Here is a 24,897-nt window from a genome sequence, read left to right as displayed (position 1 = left end):
TTGCTAGGTTCTCCAGCCAGGTTCTCCAGGTTCTCCAGCCAGGTTCTGTGTCCATGTTCTCTTGCTAGGTTCTCCAGGCAGGTTCAGTGGCCATGTTCCCTCGCTAGGTTCTCTCTCCAGCCAGGTTCTGTATCCATGTTCTCCAGCCAGGTTCAGTCACCAGGTTCTACTTAGGTTCTCTTGCCAATTTCTGTAGTCAGGTTCAGTCCAGGATCTTTTGCCATGTTCTCTCAATCTAAGTTCTGTGTTCTAAGTTCTGTGTCTTGCTGTCTTGTTACATCTGTATTTATACCAGTTGATTCAATCCTATCAATCTCTATTACAAAGGTTAGGGCGTTTCTTATCTCCATTCCAGGGAGTAAAGATTATGTAGCTTAAGCATGATTGTTCATAGTTAAAGTGATTAATTACCTGCCTGGCACTTAGTTGAGGGGTTTTATTCCCTCCCTAACTTCAGGGGAAAATCCCTACCTGGGGAAACAACCTTTCTCAGAGAGGAGACCTTGGTTAAAACACATAGTGCCAAGGTGAGCAAACATATTAAGAACAGTATGCCATATATGCCAGGTCCTTTGAAACAGCAAGGATGGACCGGCTCCCGGCAAATTCCCCCTTTTTTATTTTTTAAAAGCGGGCATTAAAAAGAAAAACCTGAAATGCTCTGTTGTATCCATTTTAAGAGTAGGATTGGCGCTTTCCGCTATTACCTGAGTCCTGATCTATCACCCCAGGGAGAGCTTGCCAATCCTGCACTTTCCTGGGGTGGAAAGGCTGCAGTGGGGTTAAGGATAAGGTTCCTTGGGCCTACCTTCTCCCATGCCTTTACATTTACCTTTCCGGCACCTTTCCTTCCTCAGAAAAGCATGGACGTATTTCTTGTATAAAATGTTCCATCTGACTGGGAGTAACCTTAATTCCTCTGCTAGCAAGCATATGTGTTAAAAGATCAATACAGAGTCTTATTTCTTTAGACTCAGTATGGCACATCTTCTTAATCTAAAGATCAATACAGAGTCTTCTTTCTTTGGACTCAGTATGGCACATCTTCTCAATCTAAGTTCTGTACTATCCACCTTCTTACCCTACTTATTCTTTATAGGGGGGTCTGTAGCACCCTGGTGGAGTCCTATCCGTCCCGAGTGTGGGGGTTTCCAAGGGGGGGGCTTACCTAGGGGAATCCTGTTCCGGGGGTTCCCAAGGGTGTGGACGGAGTCGGCGAAGACTATCCACCCTCTTTCTACGGTGGAGTCCTATCCATCCCGAGAGTGGGGCGCTTACCTAGGGGTCCCTGTTCGGGCGCCAGATGCCGGGGTCCAACCCCAGCAGGTCCAGGGGTTCCCAAAGGCGTGGATGGAGTCGGCGAAGAAGGAATGACATGGAGACAGCCAGGTTCTGTCTCTAGGTTCTTCAGCCAGGTTCTGTGTCCATGTTCTCTTGCTAGGTTCTCCAGGCAGGTTCAGTCCAGGTTCTCCAGCTGGGTTCTGTAGCCATGTTCTCTTGCTAGGTTCTCCAGGCAGGTTCAGTGGCCATGTTCCCTCGCTAGGTTCTCTCTCCAGCCAGGTTCTGTATCCATGTTCTCCAGCCAGGTTCAGTCACCAGATTCTACTTAGGTTCTCTTGCCAATTTCTGTAGTCAGGTTCAGTCCAGGATCTTTTGCCATGCTCTCTCAATCTAAGTTCTGTGTTCTAAGTTCTGTCACATTGGTCTTTTGACTGTTATCTCATTTGTCCTTTATTGTTCTACCACAGTATTGACCCTCCATGTTCTTTGCATCATTTATTGCTAACAATGCCTCATCACAGAAGAAACATGACTTTATGAATGACACAGTGGACCCCAGGCAATCTTTCTTTGGGGAAGGGTCATTGGGGAGGAATTCACGACAGGCCTTTGTTACATTCATAGGTAGAAACCCAGTGTTTTGTTACAGTGGTTCATTCTTTAATGAATTATGCTTGTTTGTGCTTATTGTTGATACTTTGCCAACTATTCAATTCTAATTGTGATCATCTCTACTTAGAGTCCCAGCACACAGATAATCTTCACCTCTCTGGACTTTGCACCTCTGCCTCTTTCACAGGTCTCTCTTCACTGCAAGCCAACCTTGGTCCTTACCTGCAGCACCTTGGAGAGGACACGTGTTATTGTTTTGAAGTTGTATATCCTGTGATCTAATACAATTAATTTTTATGGCTTTGAGCAGCTTGAAATTATTCCACACAGACTCACATGGTCAGAATGTAACGGGTCCTAAACGAAGTCATTTGTGCAAGAACAATCAGTAGAGCCTTCCTCTCTTCTTTGTATCTACTCTTGTGCTTCTGTCCCTCTCTTGGTGAGATTTCCATCATCAACTGACTTTTGGGGCCACGTTATTTATAACAGCAATTTCCTCACTGTCTAACTCACTCATCTTGAAAATCTTTCTATGGAATCATGCCTAGTCAGGACAGTTAATCATTCATGTGGTGAAGATATTCTGTTTTCATAAGGTCAACAAGTACCTCACCAGTATTTACTTTTATACAGGTTGCTGCTGTGGAGCAGAGAATGTGGAGGCACGGACTGAGGAGAACATTTCCGTTAGAGTGTCACAGGGAAGGAATCCCAGGGAAGCCTTGTCTTCCCAGAACAGCCACCCCTGTGAGAGTTGTGGAATAATCTTGGGAAACATTTTCCACGTGATGGAGCTGCAGGGAACACAACACAGACAGATACAGTTGAGGTGTGGGGCATGTGCAACACGGTTTTATTTCACTGTAAAATTTCACCAGCACCATGTGAGAAAGAAGTCTTTCATTAGAAGTGTGGACGGGATCTCACTTGCAAACAGCTGCGATTTCAATGTTTCCCAGAACCTTTCCACTTGCAGGAAAGTAGGTCAGGGTGTCCTTACCGAATCAGGACATCTCCACCTAAAGGCCCCTCAGACCAGGGACAGTCCAAATGCTATTTCAACTCCTGGGATGATGTTTCAAAGGAGAGAAAATTGTTACACCAGGAAAGAATGTAGGAAAGACATTAGTTGCACCCACATGTTTTTTCAGAAAAAGGGTGTTGATGTTGGAAAGCGATGTTTTGTGTACTCTGAATGTGAAAAATCTTTTACAACTAACTCTCGCCTTCATAATCATCAGAGAGTTCACACTGGAGAAAAGCCTTATAAATGCAGTGATTGTGGGAAATCTTTTACCCGTAAGACCGACCTTCGTACTCATCAGACGGTTCATACAGGAGAAAATGCTTATAAATGCAGTGAATGTGGACAGTCTTTTACAACTAACTCTCACCTTCATTGTCATCAGGGAGAGTTCACACAGGATAAAGTCGTAATGAGTGTGATTAATGGGAGATATCTCTCTGCCTAATTTGTAAATTTGCTTTGCACAAGAGAATCCGAATGTGAAAAATTTCTTAAATGTGTTGAAAATGTAGTTTCTTAGTTAGGACTTAACAGTTGTATAAGAAAATATGTGAAGTCTCATTACTCTGAATTTTATCTCATACATTTAATCACCTACATTATGTAACGTACCCGCAACTATTTTTGCTGTTCTGTTTGCTTGTTTGTATGTTGTAACCATATGTATCTATGTTGGACTGTTTAACATACAGAGCTGTCTTGCCAGGTCTATGTCATTGCATATTTATGTTGCTGAAGGTATTTCAACTGAACCACTTATAAAGCCCCTACCGATGGCATCAATCACCATCCTCATGGGCCCAGGGAAGCTAACTCTGTTGTCTAATTTGTTGAAGAAAATGAGGAATACCTGGGCCCTTAGTCTTTCTTGTTTCTCTGTCGTGAGTGCCACGCCATAGGACTGATTACTGTTGGCCCCAGTCAACATAATCTTGCAGAAGGCCTGCCATTTTCAGGGACAAACTTTCCCTAGATGCCATTGATGAATTTATTGAGTGCCTAAGTAACCAATGAAAGAACTCCCAGTCTCATGGCTCTTTCATTGCAAAATAATGAAGGTTTTTCCCTAAGACTTCTTTAATGTTGGGCATTCGATTGACTCTATGGGTTAGTTTCTAAGGAGATAGGGGCTCTCCAAGCATGATGACATGAAAAACTTATCTGAGGTCTCAAACATTTTGCCCTTGGGGGAAGACTATGGTGCAGAAATTAGCTCAGCAGTTTTTGCCAAATACATTGCTGCCCATAATTTCCCAGGAAACACTGTAGTCTCTCTAGTCCTCATGTGAAGCTGGATGCATTGAAACAGAGAGATCACTCCAAAGAGCGTGTAGCTGTGACAACCTCAAATATGTTTTCTAGCAGCTTGAATGTTTTTCTTGTTTTCAAGGAATGCTAAGACATTTGAAGGGAACCTCCTGTCCAGGTCTTGCAGAGGGCCATGTGCCATAATGCCTACAATTACATGGGTGATGGGCACTGGTTTCAGGACCATTGCAGTGAGCGGAAACCGTTTCACTGCAGAAACACTGACCTAATTCCTGTTGGACCAGACTGCAGCCCAGTAGATGGAATGGTCTTCATCTAAACCTGCACCAAGAAATTTTTTTGATTGAAAGACTATAGGAGCCGTGTGTACACAGATCTGAGGGACATCTTGGTATGTTTATCTTCTGTGGAGCTGTCATTGTCCTTGATTATAATCAAGATGTTTTGTGTCTTCCTGTAGCTTCTCAGATATTCCCATCAGAGCCATTGGTGCTCTGGCAGCAAAACTAAGAGGAAAACAAAGGGTGTCTTGAATCCAGGGATGTGGCTTTTGTGACCCAGCCAACATTCTTGTTGGCTTGGGTCCGTAGTTGGCAAACTGCGGCTTGCGAGCCACATGTGGCTCTTTGGCCCCTTGAGTGTGGCTCTTCCACAAAATACCACGTGCGGGCATGCACGTACAGTGCGGTTGAAACTTCGTGGCGCATGCGGTGAAGTCGGTTTTCGGCCTGGGCGAGTCTGTTTTGAAGAAATATTGTTGATATTTGGCTCTGTTGACTAATGAGTTTGCCAACCATTGGTTTGGGTGAAAGTACTTCATTGTTCGTTACATTTACTGTCAATGCAATGAGACTTGCCCAGAGGGCATAAGAATGTTGATTGAATATAGAGTTGCAAAACCTGTTGTTACAAAATACTTGAATGTACATTTCTTTTATCTTTAGCCATTTTATGACAGCTGTATTGAATAAATTACATGTGGTAAATGTACTGTTTTATAAATCTTGACATGTGCGTGAAACTGAAACCATCATCTACTTATATAAAAACCATGGGTGGTGTTTATCACGACCATCAGAATCCTGACCAAGTAGAAGGAAGTCAGTCCTACAGGGGTTTCTTGTCAATGGCTGCATCCTCCCCGGAGCTGTTTCCTGGAGGTTTTTCTGGTGAGGGCGGGGTTTGAGGCAGGAACCCACCCTCAGAGAGTGGACCCACTGAATCCTGGGTCCTTTTGCCAAGGGATGCACCCTCCCCACCTGTTTCCCCTGTGGCCTGAGGGAAGAACCCACCCTCAGAGCATCAGGAGCGCCCAGCAGCACTCAGTCCTGGGTTGCTGAAGTGGAGGCCATGACATGGGAGAACTCTGGGTCTCGCTCAAGGGGGCATGGCTGACCTTCAAACCGGACCCTGACAGTAGAAAGGTGGGAGCCCCATTCCTCACAGAATCCGCTGTTGGATAGCTTGGAATCACTGGCCTGCCAGCCAGGAACCCCATTCTCCTGCACCCCGGACCCTAACAGGAGGGAGGAGGGAGCCCCTTTCCTCACAGAATCAACAGGTGGCCAGTTTGCTAATTGATGCCCTTTTTAAAAAAATATACTTTATTGATTTTTTTTACAGAGAGGAAGGGAGAGGGATAGAGAGTTAGAAACATCGATGAGAGAGAAACATCGATCAGCTGCCTCCTGCACACTCCCCACTGGGGATGTACTCACAACCAAGGTACATGCCCTTGATTGGAATCGAACCCGGGACCCTTGAGTCCTCTGGCCGATGCTCTATTCACTGAACCAAACCGGTTAGGGCAATTAATTCCCTTTTAATGTGCGTGAATTCCGTGCACCGGGCTACTAGTTCTACTCATAATACTGATCATATCTATGATTGTAGTTGCTTCATGACGTCGTTTAATCTGTTGCTGTTCTTCACAGCTTTCCTAGTACCCAGGAATTTACATTCCATTTTAATACTTATCTTCGCTTTTTCTAAGTATTTTCCTTCTTTAATTTATATTTCATAAATTGTTGGACATTTATTAAAGATATATTAGTAAGTCATCTTTTTTATTTTTTTAAAATATATTTTATTGATTTTTTATATAGAAGTTAGAGGGATAGATAGTAGAAACATCGATGAGAGAAATGGGTCAGCTGCCTCCTGCACGGCCCCCAGTGGGGATGTGCCCGCAACCAAGGTACATGCCCTGACCGGAATCGAACCTGGGACCTTTGAGTCTGCAGGCTGATGCTCTATCCACTGAACCAAACCGGTTCGGCATCTTTTTTTTTTTTTTGATAAATATTCTTTTCATCGTTGTTGTTAATCCTCACCGGAGGATATTTCTCCATTGTTTTTTTTGGAGAGTGGAAGAGAGAGGGAAAGTCGAGAGAAACATCAATGTGAGAGAAACACATTGATTGGTTGCCTCCTTCATGAGCCTTGACCAGGGCCCGAGCTGGGAAGGAGTCTTGAACCAAGGTACTTGCCTCTGACTGGAATCGAATCTGGGACCCTTTGGTCTGCAGGCCTATGCTCTATCCAGAGACAAACCGACTAGGGCTGTGGTAGATATTCTTTTTTTTGGGGCGGGGACTTCTTTTTTTTTTTTAATATATTTTATTGATTTTTCACAGAGAGGAAGGGAGAGAGACAGAGAGTTAGAAACATTGATGAGAGAGAAACATCGATCAGCCGCCTCCTGCACATCCCCCACTACGGATGTGCCAGCAACCAAGGTACATGCCCTTTACCGGAATCGAACCTGGGACCTTTCAGTCCGCAGGCCGACGCTCTATCCACTGAGCCAAATCGGTTTCGGCTGTGGTAGATATTCTTATCTTTGAATATATCACCATTGTGTGTCCATTTTAATAAATATTTGGTTATTTCTAATAAAGCTGGTACAAACATTTTTGTATAATTCTTTATATGGATATAAGTGTTATTTACCTTTGTCAGTCGGATACCTTCCCAGGGCTTCAGGGTGCACAAGGACACAACCCGGGCTGAAGAATGCCCCCTGTGTGCTGGAATGTCGTGGACCAGCCCTGTAGTTTAAAGATACTCTGTAATTTTGTGTTTCTACCTCACTGTTGTTTAATTGTATTTTTTGTACGAATTTATGGTGAGCCTTTTCTCAAAAGTCTTAAGTGCTTTTTTTGTATTAGAATAATACGTGTTAATATTTTTTTTGTGTGTGTTAATATTTTTTAAATAAATATTTTAATTGATTTAAAATTATTTTCATTGATTTCATAGAACAAGGGGGAGGGAGCGAGAGATAGGAACACGAATTTTGAGAACACAGCTGTCATGTCTCAGTTTTCCCATATGGACCCAGAAATAAGGAGATCATGGTTCCATTCACAGCCAGGGAGGATGCCTGTGCCGCTTCATCCTCAGTGTGGGGCATGCAGGAGGCAGCTGATCAATAATTCTCTCTCAGCATTGATTTTTCTCAGTCTCCGACTCCTTACAACTCCAGCCTCTTCCTGCAAATACCTCCCCAGGCCAGACACTACTCACTGCCCTGATGCCCATAAGCACCTTTATCTTTGGGTGCATTTTAGTAAGAAATGGCACCTAAAGAAGCCACTAACTGCTCCTGGGAGGCAGGTGCTGTGGGCACTCAGGTCTCATTGTGGTGGGCCCCACCTGGGAATCTCCAGCAGCCTCACTAGCGCTCCCTGAATCTCAGTTGGCTGAAAGTGACATGCAGAAGATTGATGGCATTTACTCTGGCCTTCCCAGATCAATAAAAGTAACAAGGTCACTACCTGATGCCAGGATTGCAGGGTTCGATTTTTGAGCATTTTCTCTTTTAATTCTCACAACAACCTGGACAAGTAGAAACTCATATCAACTTCCTCAACATATTCAGTATCTGAGAAATGATGTCAGCTCTCCAAGTTTACACCACAGACAAGTGTCAGATTCAAGAGCTGGATTTTAACCCATTGTTTCCTCCAGGTCAGACACAGTCTCTACCACTGATGTGCATCACTCACTGTTGCAGGTACAGTCTGAGGACCTGGGTGTCTCAGCTGAAGCTCCTGTTTCCATGGTTGCAGTTATGCATTTCCTCCCATTCCCTTTACACCCTTGGCCTCACCTTGTTCAGGGCAATGCTATGATTCCTCAGCTGCAGTGGTTTTTCCAGGGAGTCCTGCTTTCAGCATGAGCTGCTGCTTGTCTACTTCCCTTTGATCCCAGAACAGAGTTTGACCCACATGAGACCTGGGTAATTTGGTCTGGTCCCTGTACCTTCACACACATGTTGGGTGTTATGCTGTCACCCCATCCACTGAGATGAATTTCTTGCCTCATTTTGACCCTTCAAACGATGTTCCTATGTGGCACTGACATTCACCCTGCAGGAGTAGATACAATTGGACATGAATTTGGGACCTGATATATTCCCAAGTGATGCTGGAGTCCTACATGAATCTGTCTCATTGGAGGTGCTCACGTCATTCATGCTAGTACCTACTGGTGATGTGATTCTGTCCCTGTATGCCTACTGGCTAAATTAGACAATGGCTCTCACCATGGTTTCCCTGCAGCCCAGGTCATGTTCTGGACTCAAGTCTTCCTTCCCATTCTCCTGTGTCTGCACCATGCATCTCTGGGTTGGAACAGAGTCCTTTTTTTAAAAAATATATATATTTTATTGATTTTTTACAGAGAGGAAGGGAGAGAAATAGACAGTTAGAAGCATCGATGAGAGAGAAACATCGATCAGCTGCCTCCTGCACACTCCCTACTGGGGATGTACTCACAACCAAGGTACATGCCCTTGATTGGAATTGAACCCAGGACCCTTGAGTCCTCTGGTTGATGCTCTATCCAGTGAGCCAAACCAGTTACAGTGGAACAGTCCTTTTGAGTACAATTTGTCACCACAGTGCACAGCACACTGAGCCACAACTGAGTTCCTTACTGTGCTTTTCCTCACCATCTACCCTAACTGACTATCCACACACAACATTTTCTGACTGTTGGTGAAGGTGGCTTTTCAGATGATGGTGTTTGCCATTTTGTTCAGTTACTTCACTGCAGAAACACTCACCTAATTCCATTAGAAGGAATGGACTTCATCTAAAGCTGCACCCAGAAATTTATTTTGAAGAAAAGACGACAGGAGACCTTTGTACACAAATCAGAGGAAATCCAGGCTTGTTTATCTTCTGTGGAGCAGTCATTGTCATTGATTATAATCAAGAGGTCCTTGGTGCCAAGTATCTCTGAGGTGTGACAAAAGCAGGGAGGAGATATAGCAAGAATGTAGCCTTAAAAATATCTTGTTCAGCTGAGAAACCAAGATGGCAGCGTAGGTAAACACCAGAAATTGCTGCCTCTCACTAACACTTCAAAAATACAACTAAAAGAAGTAACGGACATCATACAGAACCACAGGAAGGCTCACTGAGTGGAAATTCTACAACTAGAAGGAAAGAGAAAAGCACTGAGACTCAGAGGAGGTGTGGTGTGGAAGTAAAATACAGAGCTACAGAGGCACATGCAGAGAGGACTGGCGCCTGAGGACAGGGTTGTCTTTTTCAACCGGGAGGGAGTCTCAATCTCTGAGCTCCATATCTGGGTGAGTCTCTGGGGACCCAGACTCATACAGGAGAAACTATACCGTCTGGAATTGGTCCGAACTCGAGGGCAGCTTTCTCTCAGGGGTGCTTGCAGCGATTGCCCGGACACTGAGAAGTGGGGCCTCTGAGGGCAGCCATAGCTGCTTGTTCCACCCTGTTGATCCCTGGAGACCTGCCCCAACCAAGCCCTGCAAGGAGGCTTTTACATATGAAAGGTCTGGCCCTTTGCAACCTGATAATTACCTAACAATCTGCAGCTGGCCCAAGGCCCCAGGGCAACTTGCATTGCATCACAGGTGACTCCCACTGGGTGGACTCAGGCAGAGGCTAGATTAGCACCTCCTTAGAGATCCAGGAGCCAGTGTGCCCAGTGGTCCAAGTGGGACCATCCAGATTACAACTCCTCAGATCCATAAGGGACACATTCAGGGGGCAGACTCAGTGAGCACCCAAGCCCCACTGAAGCAAGTCTTGCCTCGGAGGGGTGTCTCCAGCACAGAAGTTCTCCCACTGCAGACACAGGTGACTCTCACAGCCAATTGGCCTGCAAGACAGTCACTCCCAGTGTTACCTACAACAATCAAGGCTTAACTACAACAAGACTGTGCACAAAGCCCACAAGGGGGTGCAGCAAGAGTGTCTCCCTCTGGTAATTGGGGAGGCTGAGCCACTGGGCCCTATAGGACACCTAGCATAGAAAACGACTCTATCGACACAGTGAAGAATAAAAAAACATGGAGACAAAGAAACAGGACACAAATGACAGAAATAGAGGAAAGCAAACTACTGGATATAGAGTTCAAAACCACACTTTGAAGGTTTTTTAAGAATTTTCTAGAAACCGCCGATAAACTTAATGAGACCCTCAAGAAATCTAATGAGACCGTCGAGGTTGTGATAAAGGACCAACTAGAAATTAAGCATACACTGACTGAAATAAAGAATATTATACAGACTCCCAACAGCAGACTAGAGAATCCCAAGAATCCAGTCAAAGATTTGAAATATGAAGAAGCAAAAAACACCTTACCGGAAAAGTAAAATGAAAAAAGAATCCAAAAATACGACGATAGTGTAAGGAGCCTCTGGGACAGCTTTAATCCTACCAACATCCGAATTATAGGGGTGCCAGAAGAAGAGAGAGGGCAAGATATTGAAAACCTATTTGAAGAAATGATAGAAAACTTCCCCTACCTGGTGAAAGTAATAGACTTACAAGTCCAGGAAACGCAGAGAACCGCAAACAAAAGGAATCCAAAGAGGACCACACCAAGACACATCATCATTAAAATGCCAAGAGCAAAAGACAAAGAGAGAATCTTAAAGCAGCAAGAGAAAGAAACTCAGTTACCTACAAGGGAGTACCCATACGACTGTCAGCAGATTTTCAACAGAAACTTTGCAGGCCAGAAGGGAGTGGCAAGAAATATTCAAAGTGATGAATACCAAGAACCTACAACCAAGATTAATTTATCCAGCTAAGCTATCATTCAGAATTGAAGGTCAGATAAAGAGCTTCACAGATAAGTAAAAGCTAAGGGAGTTCATCGCCACTAAACCAGTATTATATGAAATGCTGAAAGATATCCTTTTAGAAGAGGAAGAAGAAAAAGGTAAAGATACAAATTATGAACAACAAATATGAATCTCAACAAGTGAATCTAAGAATCAAGTGAATAAATAATCTGATGAACAGAATAAACTGGTGATTATAATAGAATCAGGGGCATAGAAAGGGAGTGGACTGACTATTCTTGGGGGGGAAAGGGGTGTGCGGCATGCAGAAAGAGACTGAACAAAAATCGTGCACCTATGGATGAGGACAGTGGGGTGGGGGGTGAGGGTGGAAGGTGGGGTGGGAAATGGGTGCAGGGGAGCTATGGGGGGGAAAAGAGGAACAACTGTAATAATCTGAACAATAATGATAGCTTTGCTGGATAAAGTAGTCTTGGTTGTAGGTTCTTGGTATTCATCACTTTGAATATTTCTTGACACCCCCTTCTGGGCTGCAAAGTTTCTGTTGAGGAATCAGCTGACAGTCGTATGGGTACTCCCTTGTAGGTAACTGATTTTCTTTCTCTTCCTGCTTTTAGGATTCTCTCCTTGTCTTTTGCTCTTGGCATTTTAATTATGATGTGTCTTGGTGTGGTCCTCTTTGGATTCCTTTTGTTTGGGGTTCTCTGCGCTTCCTGGACTTGTAAGTCTATTACTTTCACCAGGTAGGGGAAGTTTTCTGTCATTATTTCTTCAAATGGGTTTTCAATATCTTGCATCTTTTCATATGTTTCTTGACCATCTTATCCACACTGCAGCCCAGGCAGAGCTGACACTTTGGATGGCATCAGAAGCAGATGCCCTTAAGTATGAGCGTCTGTTTTGTGACCTTAACTTTGTATAATGGATTCAATGGAGGCAGGTTAGGGCAGTTAGAGTCTTGAACAACCTCCTCCAGATACATATGGCCCCAGGGAAACACATGCCAAAAGTCTTGAATGAAGAAACAATGCCTGCCCTTCAGAAACAGCAAGTCCTGAACAAATATATGCAAAACCGCAGCTAAAGAAAGCCCTTCAGGTGCAGGAGAAGCAAACTTGCCTCGGAAATCACCTCCCCTGAAGGCGCTAGAGGACCCTGCGTGTACTTGGTGTGTTCTTGGGCTATTTGCCCCTAAATCCAGTCCTAGAGTCAACTGAGAAATACTGGATCCTGCCCTTGGCGCTTAGAAACTACATTACCCAGAAGGCCAAGCCTGGAGTGGCATCAGGCGGAGCCAATGGAGGGTCAGAGAAGGCATTTCCGTTTGGGCGCTTCGGGAGGGCGGGACCGGTAATGCTCGTGGCAGCATTTCGTCTTCTCAGATTTTTGTCGCAGGTGGAGAGGTTTTCCGTGTCCGCAGTCCCTTGGAGAAGGCCGGAGAGTGGGGCTCCCCGCCTCACAGCCAATGGTCGGAGCCTCCAGTGGTGCTCGCAGCCCCCACGTGGGATTGAAGCTCGGAGTCGCCACCCGAACGCACGCCAGGGCCGGGACAGGAACCGCCATTCCTGCAGCGGCTTCTACTCCCGCCCACTCAGCCCACAGAGGGCAATGGCGGCGCCCCCGCTGAGGAGACGGGCTGAGGTGAGTTTGTGTCCCCCAGGCCCTCACCGCCTCCTCACACACACACCACAGCCTGGGGAGGGCGCATGTCCCGTCCTGCAGCTCAGTCCCGCGTGGAGGACCGTGAGGAAGGTGGAGGGGAGAGAGGAGTGTTGTGGCTTCTGAGGACACAGCAGGTGCAGGGCAGAGAGGACAGGGGTTACTTGCATCTGAAGTTCCCTGAGGATGTGGCTGTGAGTATTGACGGAAAGAGCAGAGGCTGCAGGAGGACGGCACAGCCTCATTCGGGGCTTTCCGGGCTGTGGGGTCCATCAGGGCCTGTGGTGGTCCTGGATCCGGCTGGACTCCAAGCTCTCTACACGCCATATGCCAAGTTCATGGGTGAGTCCAGCGAGATCCGGTGGCATTGGAGCAGGAAGGGGGCAGAGCTGAGGGAGTGAACCTGGGATCTGAACATGGGAAGGGGATAAACATTACCCAGTGGTGTGCACATCTGGAGGAAGTGTGAGCTTACGGTTCCCAGGACCTGGTGTGGGGACTTAAAGGCGAAGCATAAACCGACACTTGGCTTTGTCTTGGTGGCAGGATCTAGGAGTCTGCAGTGGTGTTGCTTGGCAGGAAGACTGGGGCTCTGCAGGCATTTCCCAGATACTTAAATGGCATTGCCCTCTCCCCTCCCCTCCCCCAATGCTTTCCATCGGACCCAGCTGCTCTGCTGAGGGCCATCACAGTTAGTAATGGGACTGTGATGAGCATTAGGGCCTTGTATCCACACTAACCCGGGTGCCCTGGAGGAGGTTGAGGGGTGGTGAAGCTGTGTAAGGAGTAGTTACTGATTCTCAGAAAGGCAGCTCTGGTTTTAATTGTCTCCATTCTGACAGGTTGGCGTGACCTTTGAGGACATTGCCCTGTACTTCTCCAGGGAGGAATGGAGCCTCCTTGATGAGGGTCAGAGACAGCTGTACCTGAATGTGATGCTGGAGAACTTTGAACTTATATCCTCGCTGGGTAAGACCCTCCCTCAGTCTCACCAGAGACCTGGACTTGGCTTTGAGGTTTCCCAGGCCCCATCTCCCAGGGTGTGCTCTGTCCTTCCCTGTAGACTGTGGTACTGCTTGTTTTTCCAGTTTCTTAGGTAGTTGCTGTCCTGTGGAGGGTTGGTCTGTTTCCACTGCTCCCTTCTATTCCTGAAGCTCCAATACTCCCCGCTGTACTAAATTCACAGGGAAGGACTTGTGATTGGTAGTGTTACAGGAAGCCTCAGAGATTCCACCTAGATCAGTGAGGAAAACATTTTCTATATTCTTGTTGGTCATTTGTACATATTTTTTGGAGAATTGTCTCTACATCCTTATCCTGTTTCTTAACTGTATTTTTTGGTTAAAGAGTGTTCTAACTACCCTGTATATTTTATATATTAATTGCTTATTACATACAGGAACACATATTTTTGCATGTGTTTAATTGTGCTTTGCTGATATTGCTCCCCACACTCGCTTTTCTACAAAGTCCATGTTTTTGGCAACCCTGCGTTCAGCAGGTCTAGTGCCACCATGTTTTTGGCAAGCTCAGATGCTTGTTGCTAGTGCTTAGCAATAAAGTATTTTTAATGAAGTTATATCGAGTTTGGTTTTCAGACAAGTCATTGCATTGTTATTAGCCTCCAATATAGTATTAACATAACTTTATTATTCCCTGGGAACTGCAACTATTTGACTGAATTTCTGTCTATATCTCAATATTTGCATTATTGTGCTGATCAGAACTGAATCCACAATCTCTCCAAGCAATCCCTTCATAGGATTTGCAATTATTTTCTTCTGTTCTCTCGATTTCCTTTCATTTCAGTTTGTGTATTGCTGTTGTGCTGTGAAGAAGCTTTTTTCTTTATTTGTTGCCATCTCGACTGTTTGGTTTTGTTTTTTGTTGGTGGTTGGTGTCACATTCAGAAAATCATGTCATAACAAATCTCCAACACTTTTTCTCTGGGTTGTCCTTAGGCATTTTAAGTTTTAGCGCTGATATTCAATTCTGTTATGCATGCTGTGTTAAATTTTATCAGTGGTGTCCAGTATTGTTCTGTTTCCATGTGAGTATTGATTTTCAGCAGCACCATTCATTGAAGAAACTACCTTTCCCTTCTTCTCTGTCTTGCAGGTTTTTTTTAAACATTTTACTTTTCTCTTATTTTTATTTCATTTTTTAAAAATATATTTTATTGGTTTTTTTACAGAGAGGAAGAGAGAGAGAGAGAGAGAGAGAGAGAGAGAAACATTGATCAGCCGCCTCCTGCACACATCCTACTAGGGATGTGCCCGTATCCCAGGTACATGCCCTTGACCGGAATCAAACCTGGGACCTTTGAGTCTGCAGGCCAACGTTCTATCCACTGAGCCAAACCGGTTTCGGCTGTGTTGCAGTTTTGACAAAGATTACTTGAAAGTATGTGTCTGGGTTTATTTCTGTGTTTTCTGTTCTCTTCTGTTGATGTATATGTCTGTGTTTCTTCAGTAACACAATGTTTTCTTGCTTTGTCTTTGTAAGAAATTGAAGTCAGGAAGTGTGATGCTACCAGCTTGCTTCTCACTCACGATTGTTTTTAATATTCACATTTTTTTAGTTCTATACATTTCAAGGTTCTCTTTTCATGTCTTTGTAAAATACCATAAGAATTATCCTCAGGGTTCCATTTAATCTGTAGATTGCATTGTGTAGTATGGATATTTTCACAATATTTCTTTTTTAAAAATTCTTTATTGTTTAAAGTAATATATATGGTATTACATATGTCGCAGTTTTCCCTCATTGACCACAAATGAGGGAGATCATGTGATATTTATCTTTCTCCACCTGGCTTATTTTGCTTAGCATGATGCTCTCCAGTTCCATCCATGCTGTTGCAAATAGTAAGAGTTCCTCCTTTTTAACAGCAGCCTAGTATTCCATTGTGTAGATGTACCACAGTTTTTTAATCCACTCATCTACTGATGGGCAGGTAGGCTATTTCCAAATCTTAGCTATTGTAAATTGTGTTGCTGTGAACATAGGGGTGCATATGTCCTTTCTGATTGGTGTTTCTGATTTCTTTTTTTTAAATATTTCATTATTGATTTCAGAGAGAGGGAAGGAGAGGGAGAGAGAGATTAACATCAATGATAGGAGAGAATCATTGATCTCTGTGTTCTGCATGCACCCTACTGGGAGCCACAGCGTGGCATGTTGCCTTGGGCGGCATCGAACCTGGCACCCTTCAACCTGCAGGTTGACCCTCTATCCACTGAGCCAAACCATCTAGGGCTGTTTTTCATTTCTTGGGATATTTTCCTAGATGGGTCAATTGGGAGTTCCATTTTTAATTTTTTGGAAACTCTACATTATATTCCACAGTGTCTGTACCAGTATGCATTCCCACCAGCTGAGCACAAGGGTTCCTCTTCTCCACATCCTTGCCAGCACCTTGTCCTTTGTTGATTAGTTGATGATAGGCATCCTGACAGGTGTGAGATGATATCTCATTGTCGTTTTGATTTGCGTCTCTCGGATAAGTGGCTTTGAGCATGTTTTTATATGTCTCGGCTTTCTGTATATCCACTTTCGAAAAGTGTGTATTTAGGTCCTTTGCCCATTTTTTGATTGGATTGTTTACCTTCTTTTTCTTACCATATATGAGTTCATGTGAATTTTGCAGAGTAAACCCTTATCGGATATAACATTGGCAAATGTGTTCTCCCATGCAGTGGGCTTTCTTGTTGTTTTGTTTATGGTTTCTTTGGCTGTGCAGAAGCTTTTTATCTTGACATAGTTCTAGTTGTTCATTTTTTCTTTAGTTTCCATTACCCCAGGACAGTGATGGTGAACCTTTTGAGCTCGGTGTGTCATCATTTTGAAAAACCCTAACTTAACTCAGGTGCCGTGTCACATATAGAAATTTTTTGATATCTCTCACCATAGTAAAACAAACATTTATATTTTTGATGTTTATTATTTATATTTCAACTAGAGGTCTGTTGCACGAAAAGATTTGTGCAGTAGGTCTTCCCTTTCCCTGGCTGCCGGCACCGGTTTTCCTCCTGCACCACGGACCCAGGCCTTCGCTGCTCCAGCTGGAGCCGCCTTCAGACTTCTCTCTGCCTCTTGGCGCCTATGTATGCAAATTAGCCACCATCTTTGTTGGTTAATTTGCTTATCACGCTGATTAGCCAATGGAGGCATAGCGAAGGTATGCTCAATTACCATGTTTGTCTATTATTAGATAGGATGCCATTTAACAAAGAAAAATCAAACAAAAATATGAGTTCGCGTGTCACCTCTGACACACGTGTCATAGGTTCGCCCTCATTGCCCTAGGAGCTGTATCCGTAAAGACATTGCTAGGATATATGGCTGATATTTTGCTGCCTGCGGATTCTTCTAAGATTTTTATTGTTTCCCATCTTAAGTTTACAGATTTATGATAAAAGTTGGTGGTGTAGTTTATTTTTTTTTTGCATGTATCTGTCCAATTTTCCCAACACCATTTATTCAAGAGACTATCTTGACTTCATTGTATGCTGTTGTCTCGTTTGACAGATGTTGAGGATAATGGCTTGGGTCGATTTTGGATTCTCTGTTCTGGGGATTGCATTGAATCTGCAGATTGTTTTGGGTAGTATTGACATTTTAATCATGTTGATTCTACCAGTCCATGAACACGGTATATTTTTCTATTTGTTTATATCTTCTTGTATCTCTTTTTTTCAACTTCCTATAGTTTTCGGCATACAGGTCTTTTACCTAGTTAGTTAAGTTTATTCCTAGGTATCCTAATTTTTTTGTTGCAATGGTAGATAGGATTTTTTGTTTGTTTGTTTGTTTCCCTTTTTCTGAGTTCGTCATTGGTGTATAAAAAAGCCATAGATTTCTGGTGGTTAATTTTGTATCCTGCCACATTTCTGAATGTATTTATTAAATTTAGTAGTTTAAAAAAAAAAAATTTAGTAGTTTTGATGGAGTCTTTAGGGTTTTTTATGTACAATATGATGTCATCTTTGAATAATGACGGTTTTCTTCTTTTCCAGTTATGATGCCTTTAATTTCTGCTTCTTGTCTGATTGTTGGCTAGCACTTACAGTTTTATATCAAACAGGAGTGGTGAAAGTGGGCATCCCTGTCTTGTTCCTGTTCTTAGGGAAAATGGTTATAGTTTTTGCTGAATGAGTATGATGTTTGAATATGATGTTGGCTGTGGGTTTGTCATATAAGGTTCTTACTATGTTGAGGTGTGATCCTTGGGCTCCCACTTTGCTGAGCGTTCTATCAAGAAAGGCTGTCAGATTATGTCAAATGCTTTTTCTGCATCAATTGATATGCTTAAATGATTTTTATCTTTCATTTTGTACATATGTTGTGTCATATTTATTGATTTGCAGATATTATACAATCTTTCATCCCCCGAATAAATCCCACTTGGTCATGGTGTATGATCTTTCTAATATATTGCTGGATCTGATTTGCCGGAATTTTCTTGAGGAAAATTAAAAAAAAAGACGAAATACTAACAGAAACTTCCCCTACCTGGTGAAAGGAAATCATGCCCTGGCCGGAGTTGTACCTAGGACCCTTCTTGAGGATTTCAGCATTAATGGGTGTAACTACGACAACAGTGGGAGAGCTGCTGTGCAGGAGACACGCCTATGGAGCATGACATGCATTAGTAGGGCTTTGGTGGTCAGTGAGTCTGCCCCTTGAGTGTATGTCTTATGGATGTGAGGAGTTTTAAGCTGCTGTGGTATGACACTGACCACTGGGTACACTGGCTCTTGGGTCTCCAGGGAGGTGTAAAGTCAGCCTCTGCCTGGAGCCACCCAGCAGCATCTACAGAGAGATCTGCAGATTCTCCTCTTTGCATGGAGTTTGGAAGTGCCCTGATGAGGCCCAGCTGTGAAGCAAGGAAGGCTAGTGCTTGTGCCAGGTATAGGCCTTTTATTGATAGGTTTGGGGCTCCCTGACCGAACTGCAACTTGTTTGACAGGTTTTAGCCTGAGCAAGGGCAGGCAATTCATATACAAACGCTGCTGCACACAGCTTGGGTGGAGTTGTAAATTGGATGGGGTGAGGTCTCAGGGAATCACCAGGTGGGAGCATACAGAAATGGTTGTCAGTAAGACCTGCCACCTCGGATGTGGCAGCATAGGTATAATGACCACAGCAAGCACCTTTGTCTGGGAGAAAGCTGCCCCCGAATTCCTGCGTCGATGCCAGTTAGTCCAGTTTCCTCTCATATGTGTCTTGATCCACCCCTCCACCACCAGGCTCGCCAGGCCCTGGAGGTCAGAAGAAGCGGGAGGTTGTAAATTTCATTTTGGTACTGCATTGTAGGAAGCACAGCGGGGTCCTGCAGCCTCTGTGTCACTGAGCCCCAGTCCGCACTGGTTTTTACAGCCCGTAGTTCTTACTGCCATTAGGGCCTATTTTCCCCATTCTGGGACCCTGTGCTGGGCGTCTGGTGTGGTACTGGGACCTCTTCCTCTTCCAGGTGACCTCTGCAGAGACGATCTCCCTCCCAATTAAAAAAGTGTCCCACATGGGTACACGACCAACACCTTCCATGCCTCTTTACCTCCTACCAGTATCAGTGTGCTTTCTACTTTACCTGTCTAGTGCTAAGACAGTGGTTCTCAACCTTGGCTGCACATTAGAATCATCTGGGCATCTTTTTATAATCCTGATTTCTGGGCCTCATCCTTTGGAAATGCTGTTTCATTGTTACTAATAATGAGGCCCAGAAATCAGGATTTTAAAAAGATTCCCAGGTGATTCTAATGTGCAGTCCAGGTTGAGAACCACTGTCCTAAGACTTCCGTTCAGCCAGCTTTCCAGGAGTTCTGGCTGATTGTTGTTCTGTATTTTAGTTGTAATTTTGATGTGGTTGTGGGATGAAGAGAGTATAAGCCCTTGCGTACACCGCCAACTTGGATCTCCTCTCCCGTAACATTTCTGAATTCCATTCTTTCTTCTTTTATCTTCACCTGAATAGTGAGAATATTTTTTCCATTGATGTTTTTTCTAAGAGAGAGAGAGAAAGGGAGAAAGAGAGAGAGAGAGATCGATTGGTTGCCTCACGCATGTGCCCCCACTAGGAGGGGGATTGAACCTGAAAGCCACATACCTGCCTCTTACAGAGAATCAAATCCATGACCTTCCAGTGTGCAAGCAGGCACTCTCAGCACTGAGCGACACGGGCCAGGGCTATTTATTTATTCCTTAAATTATTTATTTTTAAAGTATATTTTATTGATTTCAGAGAGGAAAAGAAGGAGAGAGCAATAGAAACATGAATAATGAGAGCGAGTCATTGATCAGCTGCTTTCTGCACACCCCCCAATGGAGATTGGGCCGGCAACCTGCACATATCTTCTGACAAGGGCTGGAATTTTGATCTCCATGGTCAGCTGCTTTCAACCTGTGGGTTGCGACCCCTTTGGCAGTCGAACAACCCTTTCACAGGGTCGCCTAAGATCATCCTGCATATCAGATATTTACATTACGATTCATAACAGTAGCAACATTACAGTTATGAAGTAGCAATGAAAATAGTATTATGGTTGGGTCACTAATGAGGAACTGTATATAAAGGGCCAGAAGGTTGAGAACCACTGTGCTAGGTCATGGGTTTATGCTCAATCACTGAGCCATACTGGGCAGCCTTTATTTATTGATATTAGACACAGGAAGGGAAACAGAGAAAGAGAGGGAAACATTGATCTGCTGTTCTACCCATCTAAGCATTTATTGGCTGTCCCCTACATGTGCCTAGAAAACCCACAGCCGTGGTGCATCGGGACCACACACTCAACAGGAGAGCTACATGGCCAGGGCTCTGAATTTGTTTATTTTTATTTTTTTTTTATTTTTATTTTTTAAATATATTTTTTATTGATTAAGATATTACATATGTGTCCTTGTCCCCACGTTACCCTCTACCCCCCACCCCCACCCCACTCATGCCCTCACCCCCCCGTTGTCCATGTCCATTGATTAGGCCTATATGCTTGCATATAAGTCCTTTGGTTGATCTTTGCCCCTTACCCCCACCCTCCCCTACCTTCCCTCCAAGTCCCGACAGTCCAATCAATGCCTCTCCGTCTCTGGATCAGTCCTTGTTCATCAGCTTATGTTGTTCATTATATTCCACAAATGAGTGAGATCATGTGGTATTTATCCGCTCTCCAGTTCCATCCATGCTGTGGCAAATGGTAAGAGTTCCTTTTTCTTCTTCTTCTTCTTAAAGAATACCTTTCAGCATTTTATATAATGCTGGTTTGGTGGTGATGAACTCCTTTAGCTTTTTCTTATCCGTGAAGCTCTTTCTCTGACCTTCTATTCTGAATGATAGCTTTGCTGGATAAAGTAATCTTGGTTGCAGGTTCTTGCTATTCATCACTTTGAATATTTCTTGCCAGTCTCTTCTGGCCTGCATGGTTTCTGTTGAGAAATCAGCTGACAGTCGTATGGGTACTCCCTTGTAGGTAACTGACTGTCTTTCTCTTGCTGCTTTTAAGATTCTCTCTTTATCTTTTGCTCTTGGCATTTTAATTATGATGTGTCTTGGTGTGGTCCTCCTTGGATTCCTTTTGTTTGGGGTTCTCTGCGCTTCCTGGACTTGTAAGTCCATTTCTTTCACCAGGTAGGGGAAGTTTTCTGTCATTATTTCTTCAAAAAGGTTTTCAATATCTTGCCCTCTCTCTCCTTCTGGTACCCCTATAATTCTGATGTTGGTACGCTTGAAGTTGTCCCAGAGGTTCCTTACACTATCTTCATATTTTTGGAATCTCTTTTCTTTTTTCTTTTTCGGTTGGGTATTTTTTGTTTCTTTGTATTTCAAATCTTTGACTTGATTCTTGGGATCCTCTTGTCTGCTGCTGGATCTCTGTAAATTATTCTTTATTTCAGTCAGTGTATGCTTAATTTCTAGTTGGTCCTTTTTCATGTCCTCCATGGTCTCACTATACTTATTGAGGGATTCATTAAATTTATCGGCGGTTTCCATAAAATTCTTGAAAAACCTTATAAACGTGGCCTTGAACTCTATATCCAATCGTTTGCTTTCCTCCATTTCTGCCATTTGTGACCTGTTTCTTTGTCTCCGCATTTTGGCAGCTTCCCTGTGTTGATAGAGTGGCCCTGTGCGCCAGGTGTCCTGTAGGGCCCAGTAGCTCAGCCTCCCCAGTTACCTGAGGTGGACACTCTTGGTGCACTCTTGGTGCCTTGGTTGTTGTAGAATCACTGGGAGGAATTGACCTCCAGGCCAATTGGCTGTGAGAATCAGCTGTGTCTAAAGTGGGAGAACTTCTGTGCTGAAGACACCCTTCTGGGGCAAGACTTGCTTCAGTGGGGCTTTGGTGCTCACTGAGTCTGCTCCCTGAGTGTGTCCCTTATGGATCTGAGGAGTTGCAGTCTGGATGGTCCCCCTCTGACCACTGGGTACAGTGGCTCCTGGATCTAAGGAGGTGCTAATTCAGCCTCTGCCTGAGGCCACACAGCAGGAGCCACAAAGAGGCTCAGCTGTGAAGCAATGCAAGCCGCTGAGGGGCCTTGGGCCTTCTCTTGGAAGTTCCGGGTCTGCCTGGTTCCGCTGCAGTTAGGTACATTCACATGCAAAAGCCTCTGCCGCAGCCTGGGTGGGGCGGGGTCTCAGGGAGTCAAAGGGCGGAGAAAGCAGCTATGGCCGATTCTCCGCCCGGAGTCGCGCGTCTCAGTGTCCCGGTAACGGCTGCAAGCACCTCTGAGGGAAAGCCGCCCTCAAGTTCGCCCGCTGCCGGACAGACCAGCCTCTCCCCGTATGAGTCCTGGGTCCCCAGAGACTTCCCGGAACCGGAGTTCAGAGCAGTCGGGAGCTGTGATTCAAAAAGACAGCCGCGTCCTCAGGCGCCACCCCCTTTCCTCGCGCGCGCGCGCGAGCCGGCGTACCTCTGCACTTCACCTCCGCAGCGCCTCTGGCTCTCAGCGTGCTTTTCTTTCCTTCTAGTTGTAGAATTTACACTCAGCCAGCCTTCCTGTTGTTCTGGACGATGTTTGCTCAGTCCTTTGCGGTAATTTTCAATTGTTGTGTGAGGCGACAATTTCCCGGTGTTTACCTATGCCGCCATCTTAGTTTTCCTGGCTTCCTGAATTTGTTTATTAATTTCAGAAGCTCATATGGGATCTTGACAGATTTCTCTGTGGAAGGTCATGTTGTCTCTTAACATCAACATCTTTTTTTTTAAGTAAAAGTATATTTTATTGATATTTTACATAAAGGAAGGGAGAGGGCTAGAGAGTTTGAAAAATCAATGAGAGAGAACATGGATCAACTGCCTCCTGCACACCTCTACTGGGGATGTGCCCACAACTAAGGTATATGCCCTTGACGGGAATAAAACCTGGGACCCTTCAGTCTGCAGGCCGACGCTCTATCCACTGAGCCAAACCCGTTAGGGCTCAACATCTCTTATGATGCTTTGTGGTTCCTAGTGTCAGGTATAATGTCTTACCTTTCATTTCTTTGAACATTTTTCTTTTCTTCCCCAATTGACCTTTCCCCAGCCTCCCCTACCCTCCTGAAGCTTGTTGTTGTTTGGTTGGTTTTTGTTCTTTGCTTTAGTCTAACTCAAGGGTAGACAATATTTGTATTGTTTTATTTTGCCGTCTTATCTCCCTTTTACTGATGCTTGTTCAAATATTGAGGAAGAGAGATGGCTGAGGAAGAGAGATGGGATGGGGAGAGAGAAAGATCCGTGTGAGGGAGAAATATCCATCGACTGACTTCTGCACACAAGGTAACTGGAAATGGAACCCATATACTGATATGTGCCTTGACTGGGAATTGAATACTCGACGCTTTGGTACACAGCATGATGCTCCAACCACCTGAGCCATACTGGCCAAGGCATTCTGTGGTTTTTAAACAAAAATTTCTAGTGTTTTTTTAAGAACAGGCCACTTTGGTCAATGATAGCAAAAGCACAGGGGCTGCTGGAGGTAATTCTGACCCTTGGTTTTTACTGTGCGTATTTGCAAATATGTTTATTCACCCAGTCTTTTCTAGTCATTCTTTCTGCACACTTCTTCTTTATTTGTGTCTGTTATACTGTCTTCATGTTACTCTTACTCCTATTTCATACGGGTTTTTTGTTTGTGAGTAGCTGTCTACTTACACTGGGGTCAGGGGAGATGCTCATATCTCTGATTCTGCATTCTTTCTGATGTCACTCACATAGGTGGGTTTTTAAAAAAATATATTCTTAGTGATTTCAGGGACGAATGGAGATTTAGAAACATCAATGATGAGAGAGAATCATCCATCAGCTGCCTCCTACACACCACCTCCTGGGGATGAAGCCTGCAACCCCGGGCACATGCCCTGGCCAGAATTGTACCTAGGACCCTTCAGTCCACAGGGAGAAGCTCCATCCACTAGCCAAGCCAGCAAGGGCTCACATAGGTCGTTTGTCTGTTGTCTCATTTGTCCTTTGTTGTTCTACCACAGTGTTGATCATCCACTTTTTTTCTTTTTCTCTGAAGATTTGCATCATTTATCCCATGGAATGGGTCAAGTGGGATTTAAGGGGAAGAATCCTTTGTGCATCACAGAAGAAACATGATTTTATTTATTTTTTTTTAAATGTATTTTATTGATTTTTTAACAGAGAGGAAGGGAGAGGGATAGGGAGTTAGAAACATCAATGAGAGAGAAACATCCATCAGCTCCCTCCTGCACAACCCCTACTGGGAATGTGCCTACAACCAAGATACATGCCCTTGACTGGAATTGAACCTGGGACCCTTCAGTCCACAGGCCGACGTTATCTCCATTGGTGCAAACCGGGTTGGGTGAAACAGTGCTTTATTAATGACACAGTGGTGTCACAGGTGGTCTTGCCTTGGAGAAGGGTCACTGGGGAGGAATTCTTTGCTGGCCTTTATTACATTCATAGCTGGAAACCCAGCGTTTTCTTTCTTTCTTTTTTTTTTTAAATGTTTATAGCA

At 44.3% G+C, this 24,897-nt stretch overlaps 2 protein-coding genes across 2 annotated transcripts in view; both read left to right on the top strand.

Moving 5' to 3' along the window:
• LOC118649184 (zinc finger protein 615-like) overlaps positions 1 to 24,897 on the top strand; it is a 1,009,024-nt gene that overhangs the window by 394,419 nt on the left and 589,708 nt on the right. The window lies entirely within an intron of this gene.
• LOC118649236 (zinc finger protein 624-like) lies at positions 12,610 to 24,527 on the top strand. Its single transcript, XM_036296130.1, has 3 exons — positions 12,610 to 12,912; positions 13,773 to 13,899; positions 24,433 to 24,527. Exons 1-3 carry the CDS (start codon positions 12,625 to 12,627, stop codon positions 24,510 to 24,512), a joined length of 495 nt encoding a protein of 164 aa, XP_036152023.1. The 5' UTR covers positions 12,610 to 12,624; the 3' UTR covers positions 24,513 to 24,527.

The sequence above is a fragment of the Myotis myotis genome, unplaced genomic scaffold, assembly GCF_014108235.1.
Source record: "Myotis myotis isolate mMyoMyo1 unplaced genomic scaffold, mMyoMyo1.p scaffold_m19_p_28, whole genome shotgun sequence".
Taxonomy (NCBI): domain Eukaryota; kingdom Metazoa; phylum Chordata; class Mammalia; order Chiroptera; family Vespertilionidae; genus Myotis; species Myotis myotis.
This window is presented reverse-complemented; position numbering and strand designations above follow the sequence as displayed.

What these genes read in the sequence shown, in the direction of transcription:
- LOC118649236 (XM_036296130.1), top strand. Translation starts at nt 12,625, where the DNA reads ATGCTCGTGGCAGCATTTCGTCTTCTCAGATTTTTGTCGCAGGTGGAG. An exon ending in CGCTGAGGAGACGGGCTGAG is followed by an intron (nt 12,913 to 13,772) that starts GTGAGTTTGTGT and finishes CCATTCTGACAG; the next exon opens with GTTGGCGTGACCTTTGAGGA. An exon ending in TGAACTTATATCCTCGCTGG is followed by an intron (nt 13,900 to 24,432) that starts GTAAGACCCTCC and finishes TTTTCTCTGAAG; the next exon opens with ATTTGCATCATTTATCCCAT.